The 25,738-nt window shown below is 45.8% G+C and overlaps 1 protein-coding gene across 1 annotated transcript; it reads right to left on the bottom strand.

Moving 5' to 3' along the window:
• Positions 1-575: 575 nt before the first annotated feature.
• On the bottom strand, positions 576-25,688 carry E2F1 (E2F transcription factor 1). Its single transcript, XM_081196481.1, has 7 exons — positions 24,763-25,688; positions 15,912-16,002; positions 13,827-14,046; positions 11,621-11,773; positions 10,451-10,565; positions 9,260-9,467; positions 576-6,165 (listed from the first exon to the last, which is right to left on the bottom strand). The coding sequence occupies exons 1-7, from the start codon at positions 24,988-24,990 to the stop codon at positions 5,921-5,923; spliced, it is 1,260 nt and encodes a 419-aa protein (XP_081052607.1). The 5' UTR covers positions 24,991-25,688; the 3' UTR covers positions 576-5,920.
• Between the last annotated feature and the right edge of the window lie 50 nt (positions 25,689-25,738).

Genomic DNA, 25,738 nt, shown 5'->3' with positions numbered 1-25,738 from the left:
ATGAGAATTAGCAATTAAAAAGGGTGACCTGGAGTGGAAGACAGCAGCAGTTAAAATGTTGAGTTTTACAGGACAAAGCAGAAGACAGGAAATATCCCCAAAATGTCAGGCTTTAAAAAAAAAAAGGTGGGGAAAGCAAGCATCTAGCTGTTAAGTCTGTGAGGAGAACTTGAAAATATGAGGGGAATGACTGGTGAAAAGTTCAGGAGACAGAAGCAAGGGCCCCAGAATATGATTGCTAGTGATATAGTTTCAGGATTCTGCAATGCTCTTTACCCAGCTCTGTGACTATCACAATATTGGGCAAATAAATGTATGTGAAATTGCAAAACCTTTCTCCTGCTGAAAACAGTCCTAAAGGAACTTGTTTGTGGGCTTTCCAGGTGCGCATCTTTTGAATCTGTGTTTGGACATCCCACTCCACAGATGAACTTTTGAATGCAGCAGAGAACCCAGAGGTGTTCAGAACAGTGGAGCCCTCTCTTGAGACAAAAGGCTTTATTTAAAATACCCCCACAGAGGTCACCAAGGGTTCTAAAAATCACAACAAGAGACACTGCAGAGCAAAGAGAAAATGAAGTAGAAGTATTTATTAAAACTAAAAGCACAGATAATGAACAAGGCACACAGAGGTGCATTGGCCTCAATGTTCAGGCACTGGGATTTGCTGGAGTTTTTGCAATGCACTTAGGTGCTTGGCTGCTGAAGGACCCAGAGTTCCTGGCTTGGCACTTACAGGAAAAGGTGCAATCCTTAAGAACCACCACAATATCCCAGCAACCTTTAGCCGCCCAAACTGAATGGCATCACTTTCTGAAAATGCATTAAGCACCCACCTCCAAGACAAACTACACACACCTTCTTGTCGAGGCAGAAGACACCCTCTCTCCTCTGCTGTGCTTCCAATTTTAATAAAACAACATGACAAAAGCCAATCTCTACTTGAACTTGCCCATACTCTTCACTGGAAGTAGTAACTGAGACGTACTGGAAGGAGAAGAATCATACACAATCTAGGCTTTTACTTCTTTGCTCCAGTAAATAAAGGCTTTTCAAAGCTATTGGTATATGTGTTCTATAAGTGCTCTCATCTGGGTTAGAAAAAAAACAGGGAGGGAGAGAGCCTGCTCCCATCCTCCTCCCCCTCCCCAATCTGCTGCCACTTCTCACAACAGGTTCGCGGGTCGATACCAGTAGAACTTTCTGTAGCTAGACATCCATGCTTAAATTCAAGATACCTGGAATACCAGATATAGGGCTTTTCTCAAAACAGCTCCCTGATTCATTAGCTCTTTTATTCGTGAGTTTACCTGGATCCCCCAAAATACATATAAAGCATTACAGTTAAGTGGCTGGTTTCCCCCTTGTCAACTCCTTGAAAGTTCTGTAGGCCTATAGGCCACCATTCCAACCAAAGAGGCTCTGCTGAACTTTATGCAAATATTACACACACACACACACACACACAGTCTGACTCTTCCACCATGCAAGATCAACTTGCACGGCACACACCAACATCTCACAGGCTGTGAGGTGCTGTTCCTTTGTGGTACTCATCGTAACTTTTCGCCAGGCAACAACAAATGGGTTCCATCAGCAAAACCAAGAAGTGTCAACAGGGCAAATGTTGGGTGGAAGAATGGATGTAAGGTTAATAAATAAAACAGAAGGATGCTTTATGATACTGATTTGTTCCTGGCTTTTGCAATCACCGGTTTGGGGAAAAGTTTATTAAGTGTATCAAAACCTCAAAAGGCCTCTGAAACGTGCTATGGTATGGAAACATCAGGCACTTTGTAGGAATCAGGGAACATGCTCTGAGTCAGGAACAGGGCAAACCCTTGGAAAAGGACCGTCCCCACCAAGAACAGCAAAGCAGCACATGGAACAGGCACACCAAGAGGAACAGCTCATCTCAACAAGCCATTTGGAAGCAGTGGCACATTATGGCAACAGCTTGTTGGTCTAAGCACTGGCCTTTGCTGAGAAGGAACAGAATTCCCTAGAAGGTATCCACGTCTTAATGAAGAGAGATAATCAGACCTCAGTCTTCTGCACCTAACCTAATAGAGCAGCCTTCCCACAACCTGTTGCCTTGGGGACATTTTGGACTACAACTCCCATCATCCTCATAGCCATGGACGGTGGGAGTTGTAGTCCAAAAGCGTCTAAAAGGCGACAGGTTGTGGACAGCTGTAGCACAGGAAAGTAGCTCAAGCTCAAGCGATCCAAGTCCTGCAATGCTAGTTCTGATCTGAACTAGAAAATGGTAGATATTTAAAATACCACACCATGGCACCCGTGTGTCTGTGTTTGTGTGCATTTTCTGTGGAAAATATAACTCCTAACATTTGCTTCAAGACGGACTACTTGCAAGGGACCAGACGGCTAGGAGAGTTAGCTGCTTCTCCTTTTGCAATGACTACAGAGCCTAGGCACAGGATGGTTACTCTGAAGTATTGGTTGTTTCAGCTTTACTATGACCTACACAGTAGGAGGGAAGAACACATGTTGCAGGCATAATATTTGCCTGACTGGCAGTATGTGTCTCCACCTTTATAAAATCATGGGCTGTCCAATTCCAGCAAAGGGATCTTCAGGCACGTGGATGAACGTCCAAGAGGTATGTACATGTTGCCTCTGCCCTTTCCTCATCTACTCTTTGTGCATTTTTGCACAGAGGGCCTGAGGGGGGATTCTAACCATGTTCAGTAGGACACAGCTACAACCTCCAGGCAACTGGGAACCCTAGGAAATCAGAAATACCAATGGAAGGTATTCGAACTGCATCCCACTGTTAGAATCCCTGCACACCTTAACTCTGAATGAACAATGGCTGCAAGAGGAGAGGGCAACACTCACAGCCCCTACAAAGCTTAATGCCAGATTCACACCATACATTTAATGCAGTATGATACCACTTTAAACCGTCCTGGCTTCCCCCAAAGAATTCTGGGAGTTGCAGTTTGTTAAGGGCGCTGAGAGTTGCTAGGTGACCCCTATTCCCCTCACACAACTGCAGTTCTCAGAGTGGGGTTTAACACTCAATCCCTCTTCGAAGGGGACTCTGTGAATTGTAGTCATGGGAAGGGAATAAGGAGGGTCTCCTCAGTAACTTTAAACAGCTCCCAGAATTCTTTGCGGGAAGCCATGACTATGCAAAGTAGTATTGTGGTACTTTAAAAACATGGCGTGAATGTGACCTAAATACTCCCAATCCAAACACCTAAGGAGGGCTAAAGAACCTTTCTGTATATGACAGCCAGGAAAAGCCTAATTCAAAAAGGCATTGTTCTTACTTTCCCCCTCGGACAGAAGAAGAACTTCCAGCATGGTTTTAGGCTATGTGCGACCCAGTGCCATGATGCATTCCGGGGTCTGTAGCCCTCTCATTCTAACAGGCATACACAGTTTCTTTTTCTTATAAAACTAGCCCAAATGGATAGGGCTGTTCCACAAATGTACTGACACCACAAAGAATGCCTACAGGCACCACGTTGCTGAGTAATAAAGCTTTGCACACAAACACACCCACCCACCCAGCTGCCTTTTTGTGAAGCAAGGGACTCTTACAAAGCAGGGGCACACTTTGGTGAGTCCTAGTAATTGAAATTTGCTAGGCTAATGAAAAAGGAAGGCACCTAGGGGACAGCACTGAGAGCTGCCTTGTCATATGCTATCCAGCCGGCAACATTCACACTCTTTATAAGGTTTCACTCGATTTATCCTTGCTTCCCAACAACTGAAGGTACTTACCAAAATGGACAAGCCCAGGATGATGCTTGTCCTTCCTCAGACCCCTGTAACTAACGCTGTATGTGTCTCTCTCCCTTCCCTTCCTCCTCAACACGGAGTATTCCTGTACAAGATGAACCTGCCGTTCATTTTTCTACCAATAAATAGCATTTCAGGACAACAATATTGACCAGCCACACCTCCCACCACACGGATGGGACACAAGAGCAACCTCGTCCTACCAGACCCCAACAGCTCATCTACAACACGCCGGCTACTCATTTCTCAAACTCTCTTTTCTCCATTCCTCATTTTTCTAGGCTAGCTATTCTACCAGGATACAATATGGCCTCTTTCCCTGCATGCCTGGACATGCAGAGGTCCACTTCATGCAGTCTCCTCTTCACTTGCCCTTTAACCTTCCAGAAACACTGGATGGAGCCCACATAAATAATAAATAAATAGTATGAATTCATGATTTCTGGAGAAAACCCCATAGTGCTTAGCACAGGGGGAGGGGGGATGTTCGGGCAGTGCACAGACTAAAGGTCAGTCAGTATTCACGCCTTTTGCTTCGCAGGGGAGGGTCAAACAGGTCTCCAAGGAAAAAAAAAAAAGAAGAAGAAGAAAAAGGCATTTGTCATATACGGCTTTACATTATTAACTGCACCACAGCCAGGAAACAGAATTCCTTGCCTTTCTGGAGACTAACAAGCCACATTTTGCTTCCCTCCTGATGAAGCAAAACGTTCTTGGCTGACCTCACCTTAATCACCATCCCCTCCTGCCTTGTGCGCATCAAAAGAGAAGCGACAGCTAAATTCAATGGCCATCTAGCCCACTACTTCTTCTTTTTTAAAAAAAGTCGCACCGAACCCACCCCCAGAAATGAACTTCTTCTACACACAAAGGTGGGGAGACTCAGAGGCCTTCCAAAAAATAAAATAAAAATAAAAAATAAAAAGGTGAGGTGAGGGGAGCCCAAAATAAATAAATAATCTATATAGAATCCTCCTTAAAGCTTTATCATGAGTAGGACCTCATGCCCCAGGCTAATATCCAGAAACAACTCAGCCCATCATTCCTGGCTTCCTTATATTCACTTTTCTTTTTCAACCAGTATATATATATATATAAACAACTATGGGGGAGAAGCAACTCTTCAGGCACATCTGATTATCTATTTTGTTTCACTAGCTTTGAGCAGCTCCCCCCCCCCCCGCCCAAAAAAGAATTACTGAAAGGTTCCCTCAGCTCCATCCAGCACAATTCTAGACACTTGGCTTCCTTTCCTCAAAATGGCCATTATTTCACCTCAGGATTACAAATCTCAGGTTTACACCTTGCCGGCAAAAATAACTCCCCCTACCCCCCCCATCACCTCTGATCCTCAAACTGCAAATTGTTGGTGTCTCAGTGCCAGCCAACCAGAATGACCTGGTCTGTAGGACAATGGGGTGTCAGGTTATCACCAATTATTACTTAGAAGTACTGTTCTTGCCTTTTTTTCTTCCACAGCTGGCTGGCAGAGAGAGATGCCCCTCTCGCAATGAATATCCAGGCCATTACTGCCCTACACCCCAGAGACTTTGCTGACAGAAGGGGAGGAGGAGCGCGTGTTCTCAGAAACTCTTCTGACCGCCACGGTTTCCAAGGCAAGAGAAGAAATTGTTCACAGTAAGGAGCGACAAACAGCTGGCACGGGGTAGGGTGGTTTGCCCACAGCAAAATTCAGTTTAGAGGAATTGGGGAAATGAGTGGTTGAGCGAGAGTTAAGTTAGCTGTTGCTAGGGCAACAGCATTAACTACTAGGACTGCCCCTATAGAGTCAAAACATGGCACCAGAGAATCAAGATGGCCCTGGACACTACTACTATGGGCCTGGACGCATCAGGCCCACTGGAAGGCCACAGAAAGGGGCCTGCAACATTCACAGCAGCCATTAGCTTCACAGCCACCTTCTTCAGACGCAGCGAGGCGGCTGGCGACAGGAAGCCAAGAACTGAATCACACCCCGGCCACTGCTGCCTTCTGTTTCCCCCCTGGAGTCCTCTCTGCAGCACATCGGCCAAGGCGGCTGCAGCTGGCCTTGTGACTACATTCAGACGTCAGCTCTGAGAGGATGCCCCGTGGTGGGGCAGGGCCAGCTGAGTGGCGCTCCACACCCCACCCCACCTGAGGACGCTCAGAAATCCAAGGAAGTCAAGTCTCCGAAATCACAGTCAAAGAGCTCGCTGATGCCCTCGCCCTCCTCGAGCCCAAAGTGATAGTCCTGGGTCGGCGAAAGCGCAATGAATTCGGCAGGTAGGAAGCTTGAGAAGTCCTCCTTGCCCTGCTGGAGCAAAGCATCCACGGACGCCAGTGGTGAGAGGTTCACGTCATCCGCAGGGCACTTCAGTGGCAACGCGCTCTCTCTAGACAACAGGGGCTCTGCAAAAGACAAAACGCATGGGTTTCATTCATTACTTCTATTTTTTAATCACGCCACAGTCAACTTCTCTGGGTAATGAACAATGAACTTTTAAAGCGTGCATTTAAAATGCCACAGGTCAGTTCAGGCAACACATGGTGCCTGCCCACCGTTTATTTCATTTCATTACACTGAACGAAATTCAACATAGCGCTAAGTGGGGTATGTGTGTGAGGAACAAAGTTTGCTCATGCAGTGGGATGTTTCCTACCCCACTCTTTTCCTCCCTCGCCGTGCACTTCTTGCATTCACCCTAAACCTGTTCTAGGGTTCCTCCAACCCTCCAGAGAATATTTAGGGGCATGGAGAGTGTCGCTGCATGAACAGAACTTGTTCCATGCATGCAGCAACTTACTGGACTCCCACTCATCAGTTTTATATCTTTCCCTTCCTCCTGAAGGAGCACAAGGTGGCTAACAACATAAATGCAATAATAAAACAAGAACTGAATTGAACACCAGCAGCAGCAGTTTGAACAACTGACAGCAGCAGAGTCGGTGATAATGCTCCCTATATCCCAAAGGCCTGAGTAAATTAAAAGCTTTTACTCTTGCCAATGATGCTCATTTCCCATGGAAATGCCTATGGGAAGCCTGTAAGCAAAACCTGAGTGCCATAACATTTGCCCCAGTCACTGGTATTCAGTGGAGACAGAACACAACCATTGTGGCCATTGATCATCTGGTACTCAAGTTTGGCAGTGCATCTTCCACCCCTTTCCGTGTGTGTGTGTGTGTGTGTGTGTGTGTGTGTGTGTGTACGCAGCCAAATTAACTTGCAGTCTCCCTTGTCAGAGACTTGCAAAAGATGAACAACCTTGACTCCCAACCTTGTCAGTACCTTTCCGATACGCCTAACATGCCTATGGACTCCTTACCTAGCCCTCCCGAGCAGCGGCAATGCATGAAACAAAGGCACCAGGCACAACTGCTGAGTCATGACACTGACCTCCTTGCCACACTGTCTCTCCATGTGCCTCCCCAGAAATTCAGCCTGCGGTCTTACTTCTACTCAGCCCATAGGCAGGGAACCCCAGCCCAGGCTGCTGCATGCAGCATCCCAAGCAATGCTAAGTATTGTGCTTTGTCACTGCCATGGGGAAGGCAGGTGGCTCAGCAAAGAAAGAAAAGGAAAAAGGAAACCTGGAGCCCAGCAACAAAGCAGATGAGATTATGGTAGCTTCTTAAGAGAGGCCACCGTGACAGAAAAGGGCATGTTTAAGACTGTGTTCTGCTCTTTCGAGGCAGAAATCTATTCCAAAATGCCACAGGTCAGTTTAGGCAAGGAAAAGTAGGGAAAGTGTGGGCAAAAGCCAGGTTTAGAAGAAAAGTTAGGGTGGATACTTCCTCCTTTAAGCACAACTGCCCTAGTAGTGCCTGTCAACCATCACTAGGAGCCACAGTGAACCATCAGGCCTAAAGCACAAGGAACCTGTTGAGATTAGCCTCTCATAGGGAATGGCCAGAGCTCAATGCCCAGCTTCTCCAGGTGTGCTAGGAAGAAGCCCCTGCCGGAAACCCTGGTGGTATGCTTCCAGTCGGTGTAGACAGTACAGAGTTAGATTTGGTATAAGGCAGCTTCCTATATCTGGGTGATGGAAAGGAAAGCCCAGCATTAGGAGTGTGTGCAGTAATGCTTGGGTAGGGCCAGGAGGGAAAGAGGAAGAACAGAATGTTTCCCCTTTGGCCACTTGAAGCCCTACCTAACATTCCTGATCTGATTATACGGAGACTTCAGTAGGCACAAAATACATATTTTCCACGCAACTCCACCCATTAAGTTGGGGTGAGCAGGTTTTAGATTAAACAACTGGACAGAGAGGAATTCTTGGATCTCTTGCTGCTAACAGAGTTTACACTAGGCAGACCCTTCTGGGTTTTTTCATCAGAAAACCAGAGTGGCTGAAATCTATTGAGTTATGAGAAGGGAATGCTAAGATGGGGAGCGCAGGAATCAATTCCCTCCCACTGGCTTACAACACACGGCACAAAAAGATGAAAGTCCACACAAAAATGATGCTTCTGATCCTAGCATATCGTTCTCAAGCGATTGGGTTTCAGTCTAGATCAGGGAAGGGGAACCTGTGGCCCTCCTGATGTTTCTGGACTACAAATCCCATCATCCCTAACCTTTGATCATTGCGGAGCTGGTGTGAGTTGTGAGTTCAGCAACATCTGGAGAGCTACTGGTTTCCTATCCCTGGTGGAGATCTAGGCTGCTTTTACTGGAGGTCTGAAAATACATTCCTTTTAATTAAATCTTACATCCTATTACAGCTTTCAGCACAAAGATGTATCTAAGGGGGAGGGGGACTAATAATAATAATAATAATAATAATAATAATAATAATAATAATAATAATAATAAACTTCTATACCGCCCTTCATCCAAGGATCACAGGGTGGTTTACAGCATAAAAACACAAAAATACATAACATAGTAACAAACAAAAACAATTACACACCCACCCACACCAGTTTATGGTCTTGTTTAATTAGCCAAAGGCCTGAGAGGGGAGGAATGTTTTTGCCTGGCACCTAAAGATATGTAACAAAGAGGCTAGGAAAGCCTTCCTGGGGAGAGCACAAGCAGAGAGCCATTGCAGAAAAGTCCCGTTCTCAAGTTGCTGGGCGCAGGGTCTAGGTCGGTTCATATGGAGAAAATACAATATCTTCTGTGTTTGTGTACCAATGATCTGTCCACAGTCCACAAACCAAGCCTGCCCTTGCAAGCCCCCAAACTGCTCCCACACTCCACTCTGCATCCTGTTCTATGACCTATGGTGCGATGGGGCTGGAGCATCAGCTGCTGCAGACAAAATCAAGGGACATCCAGCACAACCATGGATTTCTTGCAAGCTTCTCAATGTACCTGGTTGGGCGCAGCTGTACACAGAAACCCAGACTAGATGGGCCATGGTCAGACCAAGCAAGGCAATTCTCGCACTCTTATAGGAGACGTTATAGGCTCAGATCCTGACCTGCTTTGATACAGCCTCTAATCACAACATGCTCCAAAGGGACCTTCAGGTGCCCTGTTCCCCCATCCACATACCTTGGTCTGCACTCAGCAATGGTGAGCTCATTTCCTGGGAGGGGTGCAGAAGTGCAGGAGCTGCTGCTGCTTGCGAAGACCCTGGGGAAGGTTCCTCGGAAGCCACCTTCAATGGACTCTTGGTGGGGCTGCAGACTCCAGAGCTCTCTTCTGGGCACAGGAACACATCTATCGGGCCCTGGGTGCTCTTCACAGCAATTTGGAAAGCCTGGAAAAGAAGAAGAGGTGGACATCTAAGGAGACATTTACACAACTGAATAGTTTTCTGTAATGGAAAATCTCCCTACCAGCTTGTTCCCCTGAAGAAGAGATTATGGTCAAAACATGGTGGGAACTTAACCTATATTCCAGTGATGTGGGGATTAACGGGTGGACATTAGGATTAATTAGGGTTTTACAAAACCTGGATTGGATTGGGGGGGCTACTCCCCAAATGTGCAGCATTAGCTTCACATCGTCTACTACGTCCATGGGAATTTCCCCCTTAGCTCACCAATTGTATTTGGAAGGACGGAGACATTGCCTGAGCTGCCTTTTTCTGGTGGTCAACGATTTATTACAGTGGTACCTTGGGTTACAAACGCTTTGGGTTACAAACTCCGCTAACCCGGAAGTAGTACCTCGGGTTGCGAACTTTGCCCCAGGATGAGAACGGAAATCACACACTGGCAGCCCAGGAGGCCCCATTAGTGAAAGTGCGCCTCAGGTTAAGAACGGTTTCGGGTTAAGAATGGACCTCCGGAACGAATTAAGTTCATAACCCGAGGTACCACTGTATCAACAAGGCTCCGTGGGTGAATGAATGTTGATTCTTACTCACCATTATCAGCTAATCCAGTTAAAGTGAAGCTACTGGCTACCCCCTCTCCACCCTTCCATACAGTTTGTAGCTGCATGAGCTATCTAATGTTTTTCTAATTCTTGCCTCCAGATCTGTCTACTGGAGATGACATAATTTGGATCAGTATGATGCATGGAGAATCCTGCCTTGGATAGGCAAGCAAGAAAGGATCCTTATTGGCCTATGATTCTTGAAGACTGGATTTCTTAGCCATACCATTGGTTCAGGGTTGGCTACAGCTGGATCAGTCACCACAGACTCCTGCAAAGGGAGTGACCGGTTCAGCTGGTAGGAGCTGGTGCAGAAAGCATTCTGTGCACAATGGCCCTATAGCGACCAGGAAGAGTTACCTCTGCCGGGTCAGAGACTTGCATCTGCGTCTCCTGGGGTGCTTTGATCACCATCACCAGTTGTTCAGAAGGGTCTGCAATGCTGCGCAGATCTTGGCATGTCACGTAAGCTGAGGTGTGCCCAGTTAAGTTTTGCCAGGAGAAGGATGACAGACTACATGGTAAGCACTAAGTTACCAAGCCCAAATCACTAGCTTTTGGGAAACAAAGACTTCCACGTATAGCTTTTCCACACAGCAAGAAATCATTTGTTATTGCAATAGAAACCCCCCCCCCATAAAACTGCATTATTATTATTTTTAAAAAGCATCATTAACATTTGGGCACCTTTTCCTCTGCCTCCCAAACATGGACATTGTACATCCATGGATCAGCATCACAGAGTCCGCCTGTGCAATTTCCCAGTGGATTCTGCACTATAATGGCTTCGCACAGGTGTCAGCCTCCATTACAATCAATTCCTTGTTAACTGTATACATTCTTGGAGAAAAATGCTAACACTTTGGGAGACAGTGAGGGGCAATTTTCTGCTCCACATTGTTCTCTGATATCACTTGGATGATTCAAAATGGACAACAAGCCCATCAGCCTAATCCTTAGGACCATGAAGATAATCATTTCAACTACTTCCACCAGACACCCTGAAGAAAAGCCACTTGCTTATATATAAAGCGTGGGCTGTGTTGGTGATGAGCTGTGTGCCTCCTGGTCAAACTTCAATGGATTGCAAAGGAATACGTTGAAACTGAGTTAAATGTGACAGTTGTGACACATTTACGGCACTGCACCCGTCACAGAGGGTGGGATCCAAGTCGCATTATCAGGAAGAGGCTCGGCTACAGAGCTGCCGGGCAAAAATCAACTAGCAACATCTGACTGACTCAACGCCACCCTTCTCTCACTCTCACACAGCTCTCCGTTCCACTGACAATGCACAGTCTTAACCAGCAGCCAGGTAGGGATTTTCCATTAGCTCACAGGGTGGGGAAGTACAAATTAAAACACCAACACCCAGTCCTGGAATGTCAGGGGTGCAACTACCTCTTTGGAAGAAGGCACTCTTGCTGCACCTGGTTAGTGCTTTAGGACTTGCTTGCTAGGAGCCCAACTCTGCATCTTCCGGTCTGCTAAAAGCACCCAACCCCCCCTCCACCTTCCACACAAGGATATTGCTTGTTTTCTGGGTCCTCCGTGAGGTGCTTGAACTGTGTAGTACACATCTGGATGAGGCTGTCCAGTTGCTGTTCTGCTGCCTGAAGATCCTGGAGTTCCTTCACCAACCCCTGGCTCTTGCTGGCGCTCCCCACAGCAGTCCGGCTTCCCCTAAAGGAAACAGGGCAAGTCAAGATGGAATGGTCTCATCAGCGACCTGCTGTCTCCTAACATCAGGGGGCATATTAAAAAGAGGAACAGACAGCATGTTCTATGGTCCCACATGGGACTACTGCAATGCGCTCTACGTGGGGCTACCTTTGAAGGTGATCCGGAAACTAAAATTAATCCATAAAGCGGCAGCTAGACTGGTGGCGGCCACTGAGACCACATAACACTGGTCTTGAAAGACCTACATTGGCTCCCAGTATGTTTCCGAGCACAATTCAAAGTGTTGGTGTTGACCTTTAAAGCCCTAAACGGCCTCGGCCCAGTATACCTGAAGGAGCGTCTCCACCCCCATCATTCTGTCCGGACACTGAGGTCCAGCACTGAGGGCCTTCTGGCAGTTCCCTCATTGCAAGTAGCAAAGCTACAGGGAACCAGGCAGAGGGCCTTCTCGGTAGTGGCGCCTGCCCTGTGGAACGCCCTCCCATCAGATGTCAAAAGAGATAAACTACTACCTGACATTCACTTTTAAACAACTACCTGACCTGGCAGCCCTGTTCAGGGAAGTTTTTAATGTGTGACATCTTAGTGTATTTTTGGTCTTTGTGGAAGCCGCCCAGAGTGGCTGGGGAAAGCCAGCCAGATGGGCGGGGTACAAATAATAAATTGTTGTTGTTGTTGTTGTCAAAACTGATCCAGTGCAGGGTTAGTGAATGCCCAGGTACTTATATTAGAAGTTTTATGGTGCAGCATCATGGAAGTCACATTGGGCCAACTCTGAAAGTTGGTCAACTCTATCCGATACTACTTTTCATCTGCTATTCATTTAACGTTGGTGAATGTTTATATACAACCATCTCTACACTTTCAAATAATCCCCACATCAGGATGGGATGTGGTGCACATTTTTCCTACAGCATGGCATGGATCAAGCATACATTGCAGATGAACACATTCATACCACACTTCTTGCATTACATTATATACGCAGACTTTTTTGTAAGATCATCTCTTCCGTGCAGGAGGGGAATAAAATATTCAAAAGGACAGAAGAGCAGGGTTTTTTTTAGCTTAAGTCAGGCTTAACAGCATAATCTTAGCCACATTTACTCATAAGGTAGTCCTATTTTATTCCATGGGGTTTGCTGCAATCCTGTGCACACTTACTTGGGAGTTAAGCCTCATTTCATTTTGTCATAAGATCATAGGAAGCTGCCTTAAATCATCAGACCATTAGTCCATCTTGCTCGGTTTGGTCTACAATGTCTGGCAGTGGCTCTCCAGGGTTTCAGACAGACACCTCTTCCAGTGCTACCTGGAGATGTCACAGATTGAACCTGGGGTTTTCTGCATGCAAAGCAGATGCTCCAATATTGAGCTAGGACCTTTCTGTAGTGAGAGGCTAGGTTCTCAATAAACATATCTAGGAAAGCACATTTTATTCAAATAATAATAATAATAAATACTGGTGCAGCTTCAAAAGCACGGATGGAGCAGAGGTGCAAGTACACTCTACAGCAGGACTCCCAGTTGTTCAGGAGATGGGGAAGCTGTTTGCCCATCCTTATGACAAGCAGCACATTTTACGCACATTCCATAAAGTATGTACATTTCATTTTGTAGTTTACATAGATAGCCGAATTCAGTTTTTCTGGCACCATGTTCAAGTTTTCTTGATGTAGTCTTTTGTTTCTTTAAGCCTTTGACTCCATATATAGTCCTTGTGATGACATTCACTCACAGAAGAATGCTTGTAAATGAGAACTATTAACAAAAGGAGCTGTATTAAGTCCAGTACAGTTATCACTCTCATCTTCAAGTGTTACCCTATTAATTTTGCACAACACAGAAAGCCTTATCCATGCCAAACTTCATTTCATACAACAGAAATGAAGACAAAGGCTTTTCTCCTAAGAGACACATTCCAAAAGGACAACCAGGCAAGTCTCCTACAGCAAATGCAAGAAGTTGGTTACTTCCTAAGGCCAGGAGAAATTCGGAAAACCAATGTAATCAGAATAGGGCAACCCAAAGGAACAGGTGACATTCTACTTACAACCACTGGATATGGTTTTTGGACTTCTTGGTGATCAGCTGGATACCTTCCAGGACATTTGTGATGTCATAGATCCGCCTCTTCTGCACCTTCAACACCTCTGCAGCCCAGTTGAGATCCACAACACCATCAGGCGATTGGCTCAGCAGCTCCAGGAAACGTTTGGTGGTCAGATTCAGGGAGGTTTCATAGCGGGATTTCTCTCCAGGAGACTTCACCCCTGAGGATCAATGATGACTTCATTACAACTAGCAACGTTGTTGAAGGTTTGCCACTGCATGGCTTGGAATATGTGAACTTGTCCAGCTCATGATGCTTGGCTGCATCGCAAATCAAGCAGCATTTCCCCAAGTTACTGCTGTTTGGCTCAGAATTTAAACCCCCAATGCCTTGAATTCTGCTATCCGAGGCACCAGATAAAATATAAAGATCGTGGCTTCTCAAAGAGGGCTCCAGCAAGACCTCCCCGTTAACCCAAGGGTTTTGCAGAGGAGGCGGCAGGGGCTCATGGTGAAAAGCAAAGATTTGCAGACCCATTAAGGTGCATTATAAAAATCAGTCTACAGTCTGAAAGATATTCATCCACCAATTACACTGCAACCAAAAGAGGAACTGGCCATGTCTTCTGGTTGATTTGCACAAGTTTTTGTCTCTTGCTAGCAGGAGCAGAAAACTTCCTTAGGTAAGGCAAGCAAAGAGTTTTGCAGTCCCCTGTAGCATCCTACCCAGTTTCCCTTCAGCTTCAGCGACGTCAGATGCCTGGGCCAACATAGTTTCATGTCTATCTTCACAGCTTTTTAGGTACAGTACAAGAAAAGGATCTAAGGGTCTTGGTGGACCACAAGCTTAACATGAGTCAACAGGGTGATGCAGCAGCAAAAACAGAGTGAATGGTCTTCTAGGCTGCATCAACAGAAGCACAGTGTCCAGGTCAAGGGATGTACCACTCTATTCTGCCTTGGTCAGAACACACCCGGAATACTGTGTCCAGTTTTGGGCACCACAGTTTAATCAGGATGTTGACAAGCTGTAGCATGTGCAGAGGAGGAAGACCAAGATGATCAAAGGTCTGGAAAGCAAGCCTTATGAGGAACAGTTGAGGGAACTGGATATGTTTAGCCTGGAAAAGAGGAGCTATGACAGCCATCTTCAAATATCTCAAGGGCTGCCACATGGAAGATGGAGCAAGCCTGTTTTCTCCTGCTCTGGAGGCTAGGAACCAAACCAATGGCTTCAAGTTACAAGGAAGGAGATTTTGACTAAACATCAGGAATAATTTTCTGACAGTAAGAACTGTTCAACAGTGGAACAGTCTCTCTGGGAAGGTGGTGGAATCTCCTTCCTTGGAGGTTTTGAAGCAGAGGTTGGATGGCCACCTGCCATATAAGATCTAGCTAAGATTTCTGCATTGCAGGGGGTTGGACTAGGGTCCCTTCCAGAACTGCAGTTCTGTGAGAAACTTGCTCTTTTTTCACTTTTTTTTTTAAAAAAAAACAACAACCCCAAGAATGCTCAGATTTCTGGGATTCTAAATCTAGTGCCAAACATCAGCTTTAGCACTTACTATTATTAGGATTTTCAGATTTTTACAGCGACATAGTTGGTTTCCTATTTTCCCCTGACTCCATTTGTCTCTTTTGTAGTGGTTCTTTCACTTCTGTCTTTCAGCCGTTTGTCTCTTTGCACTTATTTCTGTACCATTTTAACCGAAATCTGATTGTATAGTTGTAATTGATGTCTCTACCGTTAATGTATGGCTGGGTTACCTGGGTTACCTGTACATTGCTTAGAGAAGATTGTAACTAAGGGGTATGTAAGTTGCCAAAATAAAAATAACTATTTTTTAAAGGGAGGGAATCACTTCATTTTTGTTTCCAATGGCTACCCCCCAACCTCCCCCCCAATGATGTACAAGGCTTGTAATTGCTTATTCCCCCCCCCCCCCAAAAGCACCACAGCCACCTTCTAGGCTCAGGCTGCTCTATTAACAGGAAGTCCTGCCCTGTTTAACTACTGGGAAAATGAAATCTTGAAAAATGTGTGGACTGATTAAAAGCAACAGGGTTCCCTTCTGGCCACTAGCACCTTTGACAGGGTTTTTCGCTTTTCCTCGGGCTGCATGAACACTCTCTGCAATGTACTGGTGGTCAGTCTCCAAGTTCAGCTTCCGTTTTACCTGGAACAGAAGAGAGAGAGATTTACAATAGGTTGGTGGATAGTTGTAATTTCATTTCAGCTATGCAGTGAAACAAGGAAGAGTTTGTGAAGCAGAAAGAGCCCAAGAGTACTTTGAAAAACAGGACGAAATCTATATGGCTATGTGCTATCTCCATGTTCAAAGGCACTATGAATTAACAATCTGAATTATCAGTTTTTGGGAGAGAGCGACTGACTTCCTGTCCTCCCTGTGAGCTTCCCAGGGACATCTGGCTGACCAGTGTGGGAAAAAGGATGCTAGGCTACTTAGTCCTTTGGCCTGATCCAGCTGGGCTCTTATTATGAGAGTCTCCCACTTCCAAACAGAAGTGATACAGCAAAGGCTGTATCATATAGTTTCTCTGCAACTGTAAACAGAGCCCTAAGACATCACCAAAACTGTCTAAAACCATAGCAGAAAGTAATGTGTGAAGAAATTGTGCAATTGGAATTGCTATTTTTTTCATAGACAAGAAGCTTGCTTACCAAGAACCATCCACAAGCACTCTAGCTACTATTGCCCAGAATAAGGAAAAGCTTAGGAAGCTGTCCAAACTATTCACTGCTCATGATCAACAACTCAGCAACATAGGGCCTTCTGGTCATGGCGTATTTTTAGTTTTTCTTCTGTGCAGCTTCTTTTCAGTGTGGAGTAAGGAGAGCTTATATTTTGCAAGTCTCAGGTATTATTTCAATGAACCTAAGCATCAGTGATATTTCAGTCATCAACACCAACAACTGATAAACCTTTAAGCTCTCGTAACTCCATACCTCTTGCCTGAAGCAGAAGAGTAAGAGATGGCAAGATCTTGGGCCACAGAGACCTGAAGTACTGACCTAATAGAAGTTGATCACATAATCCACTAGAGTTCCACAAACAACAAATCTCCATGAGGTTGCCTAGCAATGAGCAAAAGATGCAGGACTTTTTATACAAACAAAAATCCAATAAGGACAGCACAATTGCAATATGTTGGTTTGAGAATCCCACTTTAGTTACTATTTACAGAGCAACCAACTTGGTTGGGATGTTTCAGTGAGGGAGAGAGAAGTTGCTCCAACCTGATGTGTTGAAGAAGAAGAAGAAGACCAGAAGTCATACTAGCAGAGCAGAGCTAGGAACCTTTTGATACTCCAGATATTGCTGAACTACAGCTCCTGTCATCCCTGATTATTGCACATACTGGATGAAACTACTGGGAGTTACAGTCCAACAACATCTGGAGGGCCAAAAGCTCCTCAGTCCCATAATAGAGGTAGCAGACATTTCCACAGGCAACCCTAAAACTGGGAGAAGCAACAAGTCATATTCTCTTTAATCGGTGATTCAGACACAAAGCTTCAACAAATTAAGTTGTCATTAAGTTAAGATAACATCCTACAACATTATCCTGTTTTTCCAACTCAACCTTATTAAATGATTGCTAACATAGATGGAAATTAGTAAGGAGGTAGATGGAAATTAGTTAGGAGGTAGCGGAGAAACTACAAAGGATGACCACTACAAAGAAAAGCTTTGCAGCAAGTATAGGTAGATAAAAGATTAAGAAGAGTAACTATCAAGAAGATGATAAATTGGTACATTAGATTGAAATGGGTTGCCAGTCTGCAACCATAAGGACAGAATGATTTCTCCATTCCTTTCAGCCCATCTTTTAGTTTATTCTGTGGGTACAATTTCTGCACAGCTCATAGGTCCCCACACAACAAGATTGCATCCTCAGGTCTATCGATTCCCAGAGATTATAACAGCTGGAGAGCAAAGCAAATGCAAGCCTGGACATTCCGCTTTCTGGAAGCCTATTTGCTTCTTCTGAAAGGAAGCATTAGGAAATCTGCAATGCCTGTGGACAGTTAACAAGACAGGCTTGATAGACGAAGTTTTAAATATAAAATACCATCTGCATTTTTTTGCCAATGACTGAAATACACTAGGCATAGCTGCAAACATAACCCTACCATCTAGTTTTTTCTTTCGTTTTCCAGTGCTGGTGTTTGCCGAGAACCACCCCATGGGAAGAGAGATATAATTCTTTTCCAAACTGAACTCCGGCTGAAGGCTTCAATTTATTAATTGTTCCATTTTACTGTCCAGGAATGGTCTCTCTGTTTTCTTCCCTTCAACATGGGAGGCTAGTAACGGGATCGAGGCTCACCCCAGCACTATTCTGTCAATGATGAAGGCCTGAAACACTTGTGAGCAGCTTGCTTCTTGGCTACGGGGAGCAGCAATGCTGAGAGATCTCACCTGGCAATTCCAGGATCTAAAGCAATCATCAGGTCAAATTCCACTGCTTCCACTTGTCCAACTACTGATGAAAGAAAGAGACTGCTTCTTTCCCATCAGCTAAGACCAAATGACGAGACGAAGGTGGGGGCGAAGGTGTTACTTACTAAAGGAAGTATATTCTCATGCATCCTGCAAGTAAATACTTTCTATAGAGTCATTTACAATTAACTGCAAAAGTACTCGCAGCATGTTAAAAATGCTTTAAGGAGTAAATGTTGGCCATACCTGAATGAATCCCTCAGGTACAGGCACTTTAAATGGAAGCATGAATCCGGCATGAATTAGAAATTCTTTTGTCTCGTTGCAAAACCAGAATTTCTAGGGGCCCTGGGTGGGAAGCTATAGCAATTAAACCAGTTTAGGTCTGCAGAGTAGACATGCCCTGTAGATGCCTTCACATGTGATGCCAAGAATGCCTTTTAAATGGGGTGAGAGTTGGAACTTGCGCTTTCAGCAAGGGAGCTTAATTTTTAATTCTGTCCCAAAGAATACTCTGTTTAATGTGCATGACCTGGTTGGTCTTGGGAATGTGCTTTCCTGTTCCTGTCAACCTGAAGCACATTTATGTCATAATGAAATCTTGCACCCAGGCATTCCCCTTTCTAGATTGCCGTGTCCATAGTATTTTTATGTTAACAGGAAACATATTACTAAACTTCTTCTTCTTGTTGTTGTTATTATTATTATTACTACTAACACATACAGCCAAGGTTGGTGCATCACCAGTGCACAGGGCAGAAATGGGAGAACAGCTGGAGAGAAAGGGCGATAGAGGAGCGTCTTCTCCAACCACTTGGAGAAGATGCCTGAAACATCAAGCCTAGTGAGTGGCTGAGACTTTGGTGCTGCACAACCCAGAGGATTTAGTGCGCTGCGTCACTGTTGCCAGGTGAGTGTGCTTCAGGATGCATTACAAAGCCACAACCGCTGGCAGTTTGATGAGAGAGCAGTGTAGGCTGTCTCCTCTTTTTTTTGCTACTGCATTAACATCAACAGTGTGGCCATAAGCAGGTCTTGGTGCACCGTGGCCTTTTTTGTAACGTATCCTTTGCTATTACCGTATGAAATGGAAATGGTTAGTTCTTCCCTTGGCTTATGCTGACTCTGTGGTGGATTTGCCATCCTTTATGTCATATCCACATGGTTTTGTATATCAGTTGCTGGAGGGTGGGCATAAGTGTGCATTTTGTGCTAAAATGTGGGTTTATTATCCCCTGGTTGCCTACCAATATATTACTTTAAAGATTTCGTATTGATCATTAACTGCATTGCTAGGAAATGTTTTATAGCACTGGCTTTTTTGCCAAGGCTTTGTTCCAGGATTTGCACTTTTAGTTACTAATGTTCTTTTTATTTTCCAGTTTATTTTAAATTTGATATTGTGTGCTTTGCCGGGAAGAGTATATTACTTTGACACTTTTTTGTAGCAAGAGACTATTAATACGAAATAAATACTTTTGTATGATGTTGGGCTTTTTTTTAAGCGACACAAATTTAGGGTTCAAATCAAACAATGACATCAGCAATGACATATAGTAGGGAACCCAGAAAAATAACCTCAAGGTGACACAAATCAATTACAAGGCCATGGTTTGTAGCCAATTCTAGTCTGACTTAGAGTAGACCAACTGACATTAAAGGACACAGCTAATTTAGCTTCATTAACCTCAACAGGTCTACTCTGAGTAGGTCTAGCGTTGTATACAACCCATTTGTCTCTGCCCACTGTAAAGAGAGGCGCTAAAGTCAAAGTGTCCATGAGATTCCAGCCTAGCAAAGCTGAAAAGCCTCTGGCGCCTATTATATCTGAGTTTCTGCAAACTTAGAAGGTGTGGCATCTAAAAACCCTGAACGAATCTGAGGGCCTAGAAAGCCTAATGTTGGTTCTCCAAAACTGAAAAGCTGGACACCTTGGGATCTGAAATATTTGTCAAGATTTGACTTGGAATACTCTTTAAAAAATAGCCTTTCCTTTCTCGCTTCCATTCCAAAATGACAGATCCCTGCAAACTGAGCAAATCCAGGTTCTGGGGGTGCTGGCATCCTCCATGCAACCACAAAGGTCATGCCCTCAAACCTACTACATGGCTTGAATACAGCAGCACCAACAGGGCGGGGAAACCAGACATCTTCAGTCCTGCCCTGAACAACAGGCACCCCAATGAGACAACACAAAGTGAAGGCTCATTACAGATTCCCGACCCAAACATTTAAAACAAAGAACCGACTGTAAAGCGGCCGCCCACTGCAGGCCCCTCTCAACAGAAAAGGGCCTCTGTGGGAGGAGGATGCAGGCAGCTTTTGTGAGCATCACCTCCCTTGCTCTGCCTGCTGGGAAAGAGCAACAGGAATTGCAACCATCAACTCCCTTGCACTGGCCAACTCCAGCAACAGCTTCAGTTCTCCAGGAGCAGACAGTTGTAGGAGCAGGATCCCACACAATATAGCCAAGGGCAACCATGGCTCCATGTTTTGTTGCCAACTGTCTCATTACAGAGGACAGTAAGTCCCTTAAGCATCTGGCTCCATTCACTTAATCTCTGACAAGCCAACCCAACGAGAAGGCAGGGAAAGAGACCAGGTTTAGAACCTCATGTCTTTCAACTGGGATTGGAGGGGCAGGTAGTCCCTGCTCCCCTGTGTGTTTATTTGTATAAGCACCAGTATATGGTAGGAATTCAACATAGTGCCATGGCAATCGTTGCCTCAGCACAAGCATTTCAGCTGGCCAGAAAGAACCAACACCCCTGTTCTCCTCCCTGTATGTTGTTCTGGGGGTTCTTTTGACCCCAACTACCACGGGGGACAAGGGACGTGGGTGGCGCTGTGGGTTAAACCACAGAGCCTAGGACTTGCCGATCAGAAGGTCAGTGGTTTGAATCCCCGCGACGGGGTGAGCTCCCGTTGCTCGGTCCCTGCTCCTGCCAACCTAGCAGTTCGAAAGCACGTCAAAGCACAAGTAGATAAATAGGTACTGCTCCGGTGGGAAGGTAAACGGCGTTTCCGTGTGCTGCTCTGGTTTGCCAGAAATGGCTTAGTCATGCTGGCCACATGACCCAGAAGCTGTACGCCGGCTCCCTCGGCCAATAAAGCGAGATGAGCACCGCAACCCCAGAGTCAGCCACAACTGGACCTAATGGTCAGGGGTCCCTTTACCTTTACCACGGGGGACATGGGGGGAAAGCACTATTGCCCTAGTTAAACTCCTTGTGCAGGCTTCTCCTACTTTCTACACTGTCACCTTCCCGTTGCCCTTACAGATGTGGTTCCTTGACCAGCATTTTCCTGCAACATGGAGATGCGTTGATGGAGAAACTCTGCTTGTTGAATTGCTGCTATGTTGGTTCACAAAAAGCTCCAAGGAGAGAGACAAAGTAAGTAACAAACATGCACTGAAAGTGTTTGGGCGGACAGATATACATTAGTAAACTACTTTTATTATTATGCAGGGTTACGTTAAGCACTTTATGCTCTAAATGTATACTAACACATGGAGAAGTGGGACAGTGACTGCCGGTTTTGCCCACATTTGGTACCCCACCCCCAAACACCCATGGGTTCAAAGCAATGTCTGCAAACAGGGGCCTATGTATACACAGTTGCACCTCCATGCAATTGATAACAAATGCAGGTGTGTAGGCTACCCATGTCATACGTCACACTGAACATGTGGATGTTGGGACAGGGCCAGCAGGCTCTGCCCATCCTCTCTTCAATGTGGAAGTATATGTGCAGAGGAGAAGGCCTGAAGAAGGTTCCTCTCTTTGCCAATTGCTGCTCCTACACTTAGAATGTAAGTGAACCAATCTGGAAGAGTGAATCCTGTGGGAAACTGCAATCAAATGTAACTAGGAAGCTTGGGGTAGTTAACACATGAAGGGGTTAAGACCATAGAATTGTATGCCTAGACTCAGTTAGGCCCGAGTCTGGTGAAGTGAAGTGTCTTTGTTCATTCTCTTCCACCATCTGAAGCAGACCAGGCAGCGCATCTGAGCTTGCTCGCTTCAAGCCCAGGCTGTATGCTCAGAAGTATTTTTAAACCCAATAATTTTCTACATCTGTTCTTTGTGCTGCTACATGGAACAATCCAATCTTTGGAGTTTGTAGGTAAAGCATTTAAACTTACTAATGGTGTGGTCTGTTCATTGAGAGAGGGAGAGAAATGGAAGATTGCTGTAAGCAGACTAAACATGATCTTAAAAGGGTCTAGCAGCCTAAATTCCCATGCTTCACTTTGCTGAATGTTTTGCTCCTTTTTAAAACTTCTGTTGACACTGTCTCTACTAGAAAATGTGCTTGCCCCATGTTTTGGGTCTCAGGATCCAGCAAATTCTTTTAAACCAAACATGTTTATATAAATTTCTGACAATTTCAGCATTCTTGCAAGGGTTTGGTGGGGTTTTTTTGGCCTTCAGTTTTCCAACAGGACCTCTAGCTTCTTATTAACATCTAGTACATGCTACAACTAGTGATTATGCTATATATTAGAAACACAGAGACAAAACTGTGCTTGTCACTTCCAACTAGTTAGACATGCTTCATCACTAACCCTCTAAGTCCTATAGTCAATAGTCATACTATAAACAATGCAGCACATAGAAGCTCCTTACTATAGAGTGTATATACTGATTCACACAACAACATCTCCAGTACCATTTGAAGATCTGCCTATTTCTCTGTACACACTATGTTCCAATATTCCTAAACTGTGTCATTTTATTGCAGCGTTCATGTCTCTTTTTCCAGTATACACAATAGTAAGAAAACAGCACAGTCAGTCAGTGCTAAAACTGTTAGCCACAAACTAATTTAAGATTGGTTCTTGTATATATGTAAATGCATATGCTCCCTAACATAAATAAAGGGACATATAGAAATGCTTGAGATATTCTGTGAATTCCTGTGCAAACTAATTTGATCCAAACCTCTTGGATTAATGTGTGGATCAGAGCATAATTATCCTTCAGATTGCACACTTCTGCAATACTTATTGGCTCAAACAATGTACAGAAATGCATTAGAACTGCATTTTATTATAAAATAGGTTTGCAAATGCCTACATTGAAATAGAAACATTATTTAAGTAGCTTGTTTTGTGATAAAATATGCATTTAAAAACTTGTGCAGATTTTTTAAGAGAAAGAAATGCAATGATGAATGCAGAGACAGACTTACATGTTAATTCATGCCCAACTGACATGGACTGGAAATAGACTGGTCTGCCCATCCTTAGGGGCACAACATACGTCGCCTTCTCTCACACACATTTAAAGACACTAGCCTGATAGAACAGAAACCAAAGTTGCACAGTTCCTGCCACTTCCTTCCTTTGCAATGCGGTGGCAAATCTATTACCAATAGCTTTCCCTTTGGTAGGTCTTCCTTTTGTTTAACATCAGGCTGGGCACTGCATACCTCAGAGTATGTAGCTCTAAAGAAAGCGACTGCACAACAAAGCCAAAGCCAAACATTTGTCTTTGTTAAGAACAAGTTGCACAGAACTCTGGGCCTTGACATCCTGTAACAGGAAGTTAAGCTGCTTCACTAACAACATTTGCAGGCTGCTTGCACTGAAAGAAGAGACTGGACACAATTCAGCAAGTTCTGCAGCCAGGCTCAGAAAAAAACAACAACCGGGTGTCTATCTATCTAGGTCAGACAGGACAACCTTGCAGCGTTAAGTTCGACAATGTAACATTTTGAAGCCTAGACCTTCTAGTTAATGATTTCTCTGCATGCCTTCATGAGCACTCTGCCCTTCTTACGAGATTGCTACATATGCCACGTTTAAGAGGCACTATTTCAGTCACAGTCTTGAAACTCTCCCCACATCTCTCCTGTAATTACAGGCACAGGGAAAGCCTTTACAAAGCCACATGGGATTAAAAGAAAACTGTATCAACTCACAGATATAACTGTGTCCTTCTACTGATATAAGCAATCTAGAAAAGGATCAGAAAGGCCTCTAACACATTGGCTCTCATATTATTTAGCAGTGCTGGAATTTGCTAGGTAGCTGATCCTGGACAGAAGCAACAAGTTGAAAGTATATATATTCCAAATATATATATTTGGTGGCCGGGAGGCAATCTGAGAAGTTAACCACTTATTCCCCAACATATGGGCAAAACCAACTACAAGGTCTTATGGAGATTGCAACTTGTTCCATTACCCTGAGTGTAAAGTCTAAAGATTGCCACATTGCTGTTGGTCACAAGAGTTTTTACATTTTTGCACCATGCCCCCGGTGGAGGATGGAGCACGATTCAGTGGTAAACAAAGGGCATCTATATTATATAGCCCATCTCCGTAGCGTCCTAGAACATCGGGTGCATATATATATAAACGTGATACACAAGTTACGCTTCAAAACATTTCGTTGCTGGCAAAGCTTGCTGCTCTCCTAGGAGCCAGCAGCAGCAGCAGCAGCGGGGAAGCGGGTGGCATTACCGGCGGGCGCTCCAGAGCAGGCCTCTGCGTCGCCGTTTCCAATCTGGCGGGCTGCGGAGTGGCGAACAGCAGCAGCTCGGCGTCGCTCTCTCCTCCGGGCGCGGAGAGCTGGTCTGGGGTGGAAATGATCACGATCTGCTGCTCCATCACATGGATGGCTTCCGCGCCCCTCAAGAGGGCTTCCAGGTCCGCCACATTCTGGGTCACCCCCAGGCCCTCCAGAGACATGGTACAAAACGCTGGCACTCACATGCCTCGCAGGAGACTGGGTGGGGTGGGTAGGGGTGAGGGAAAGGCCTGATCCTGCCCGCTCCTCTGCCTCCCTTCCCCCACGCACCGCAGGAAATCCGGAGGATCCCTCTTCCCCCACCCCCACCCCACCCCGCCGTCTTGAGTCCCCCTTCCCGGGAATCAGAGCCGTGTCAGTGGGCCGGGGCCACCGTCCTGGCCGCGGGGGTGCAGGGAGACGCCGGATGGCAGGGGCCGGGAGCCAGGAACACGCCCCATCCTCCTTTAAGGGCAGAGGCCCGGGAAATGGTGTCCCGCGGAGGTGCAGCCGGCCAGGGCCGCGAGCGGAAAGGAGGCGGCGGCTGCCAGGCCGAGAGCGGAGGGCGCCGAGGCTGCTTCCCGGGTCATCTGCGAGGCCCCCACAAAGGCGCGGGTCTCCGCGGGGAAGGGCAGGGCGCTACGGCGCACAGCAGGGCTCCCTTCCGCCTACGCTCGGCCGGTCAGCGCCGACTTCCCAGCCGCCCTGCCCTGCCCCGCTCGGCTGTGTGGTGGCCCCGCGCGGAGCCGGGCTCCTCTCGCCCTTCTCTCCCGCGCTCGGCCGGACCCGTCCGCTCCGCTCGCGCTCCGCTCCAGGCACTGTTATTGTTCCCAGCTGGTCCCGGCCCCGCACACGTTTGCGCGCCAAATCCTTTTTGCCGCGAAAGCAGCACGAGCAGGGCGCCGTCGTTCCCATTGGTCGGCTCGCCCG

The sequence above is a fragment of the Podarcis bocagei genome, assembly GCF_964188305.1.
Source record: "Podarcis bocagei genome assembly, chromosome: 5".
In the NCBI taxonomy this organism is placed as follows: domain Eukaryota; kingdom Metazoa; phylum Chordata; class Lepidosauria; order Squamata; family Lacertidae; genus Podarcis; species Podarcis bocagei.
The sequence above is the reverse complement of the archived record's forward strand: the minus strand, read 5'-3'. Positions and strand labels throughout refer to the sequence as shown.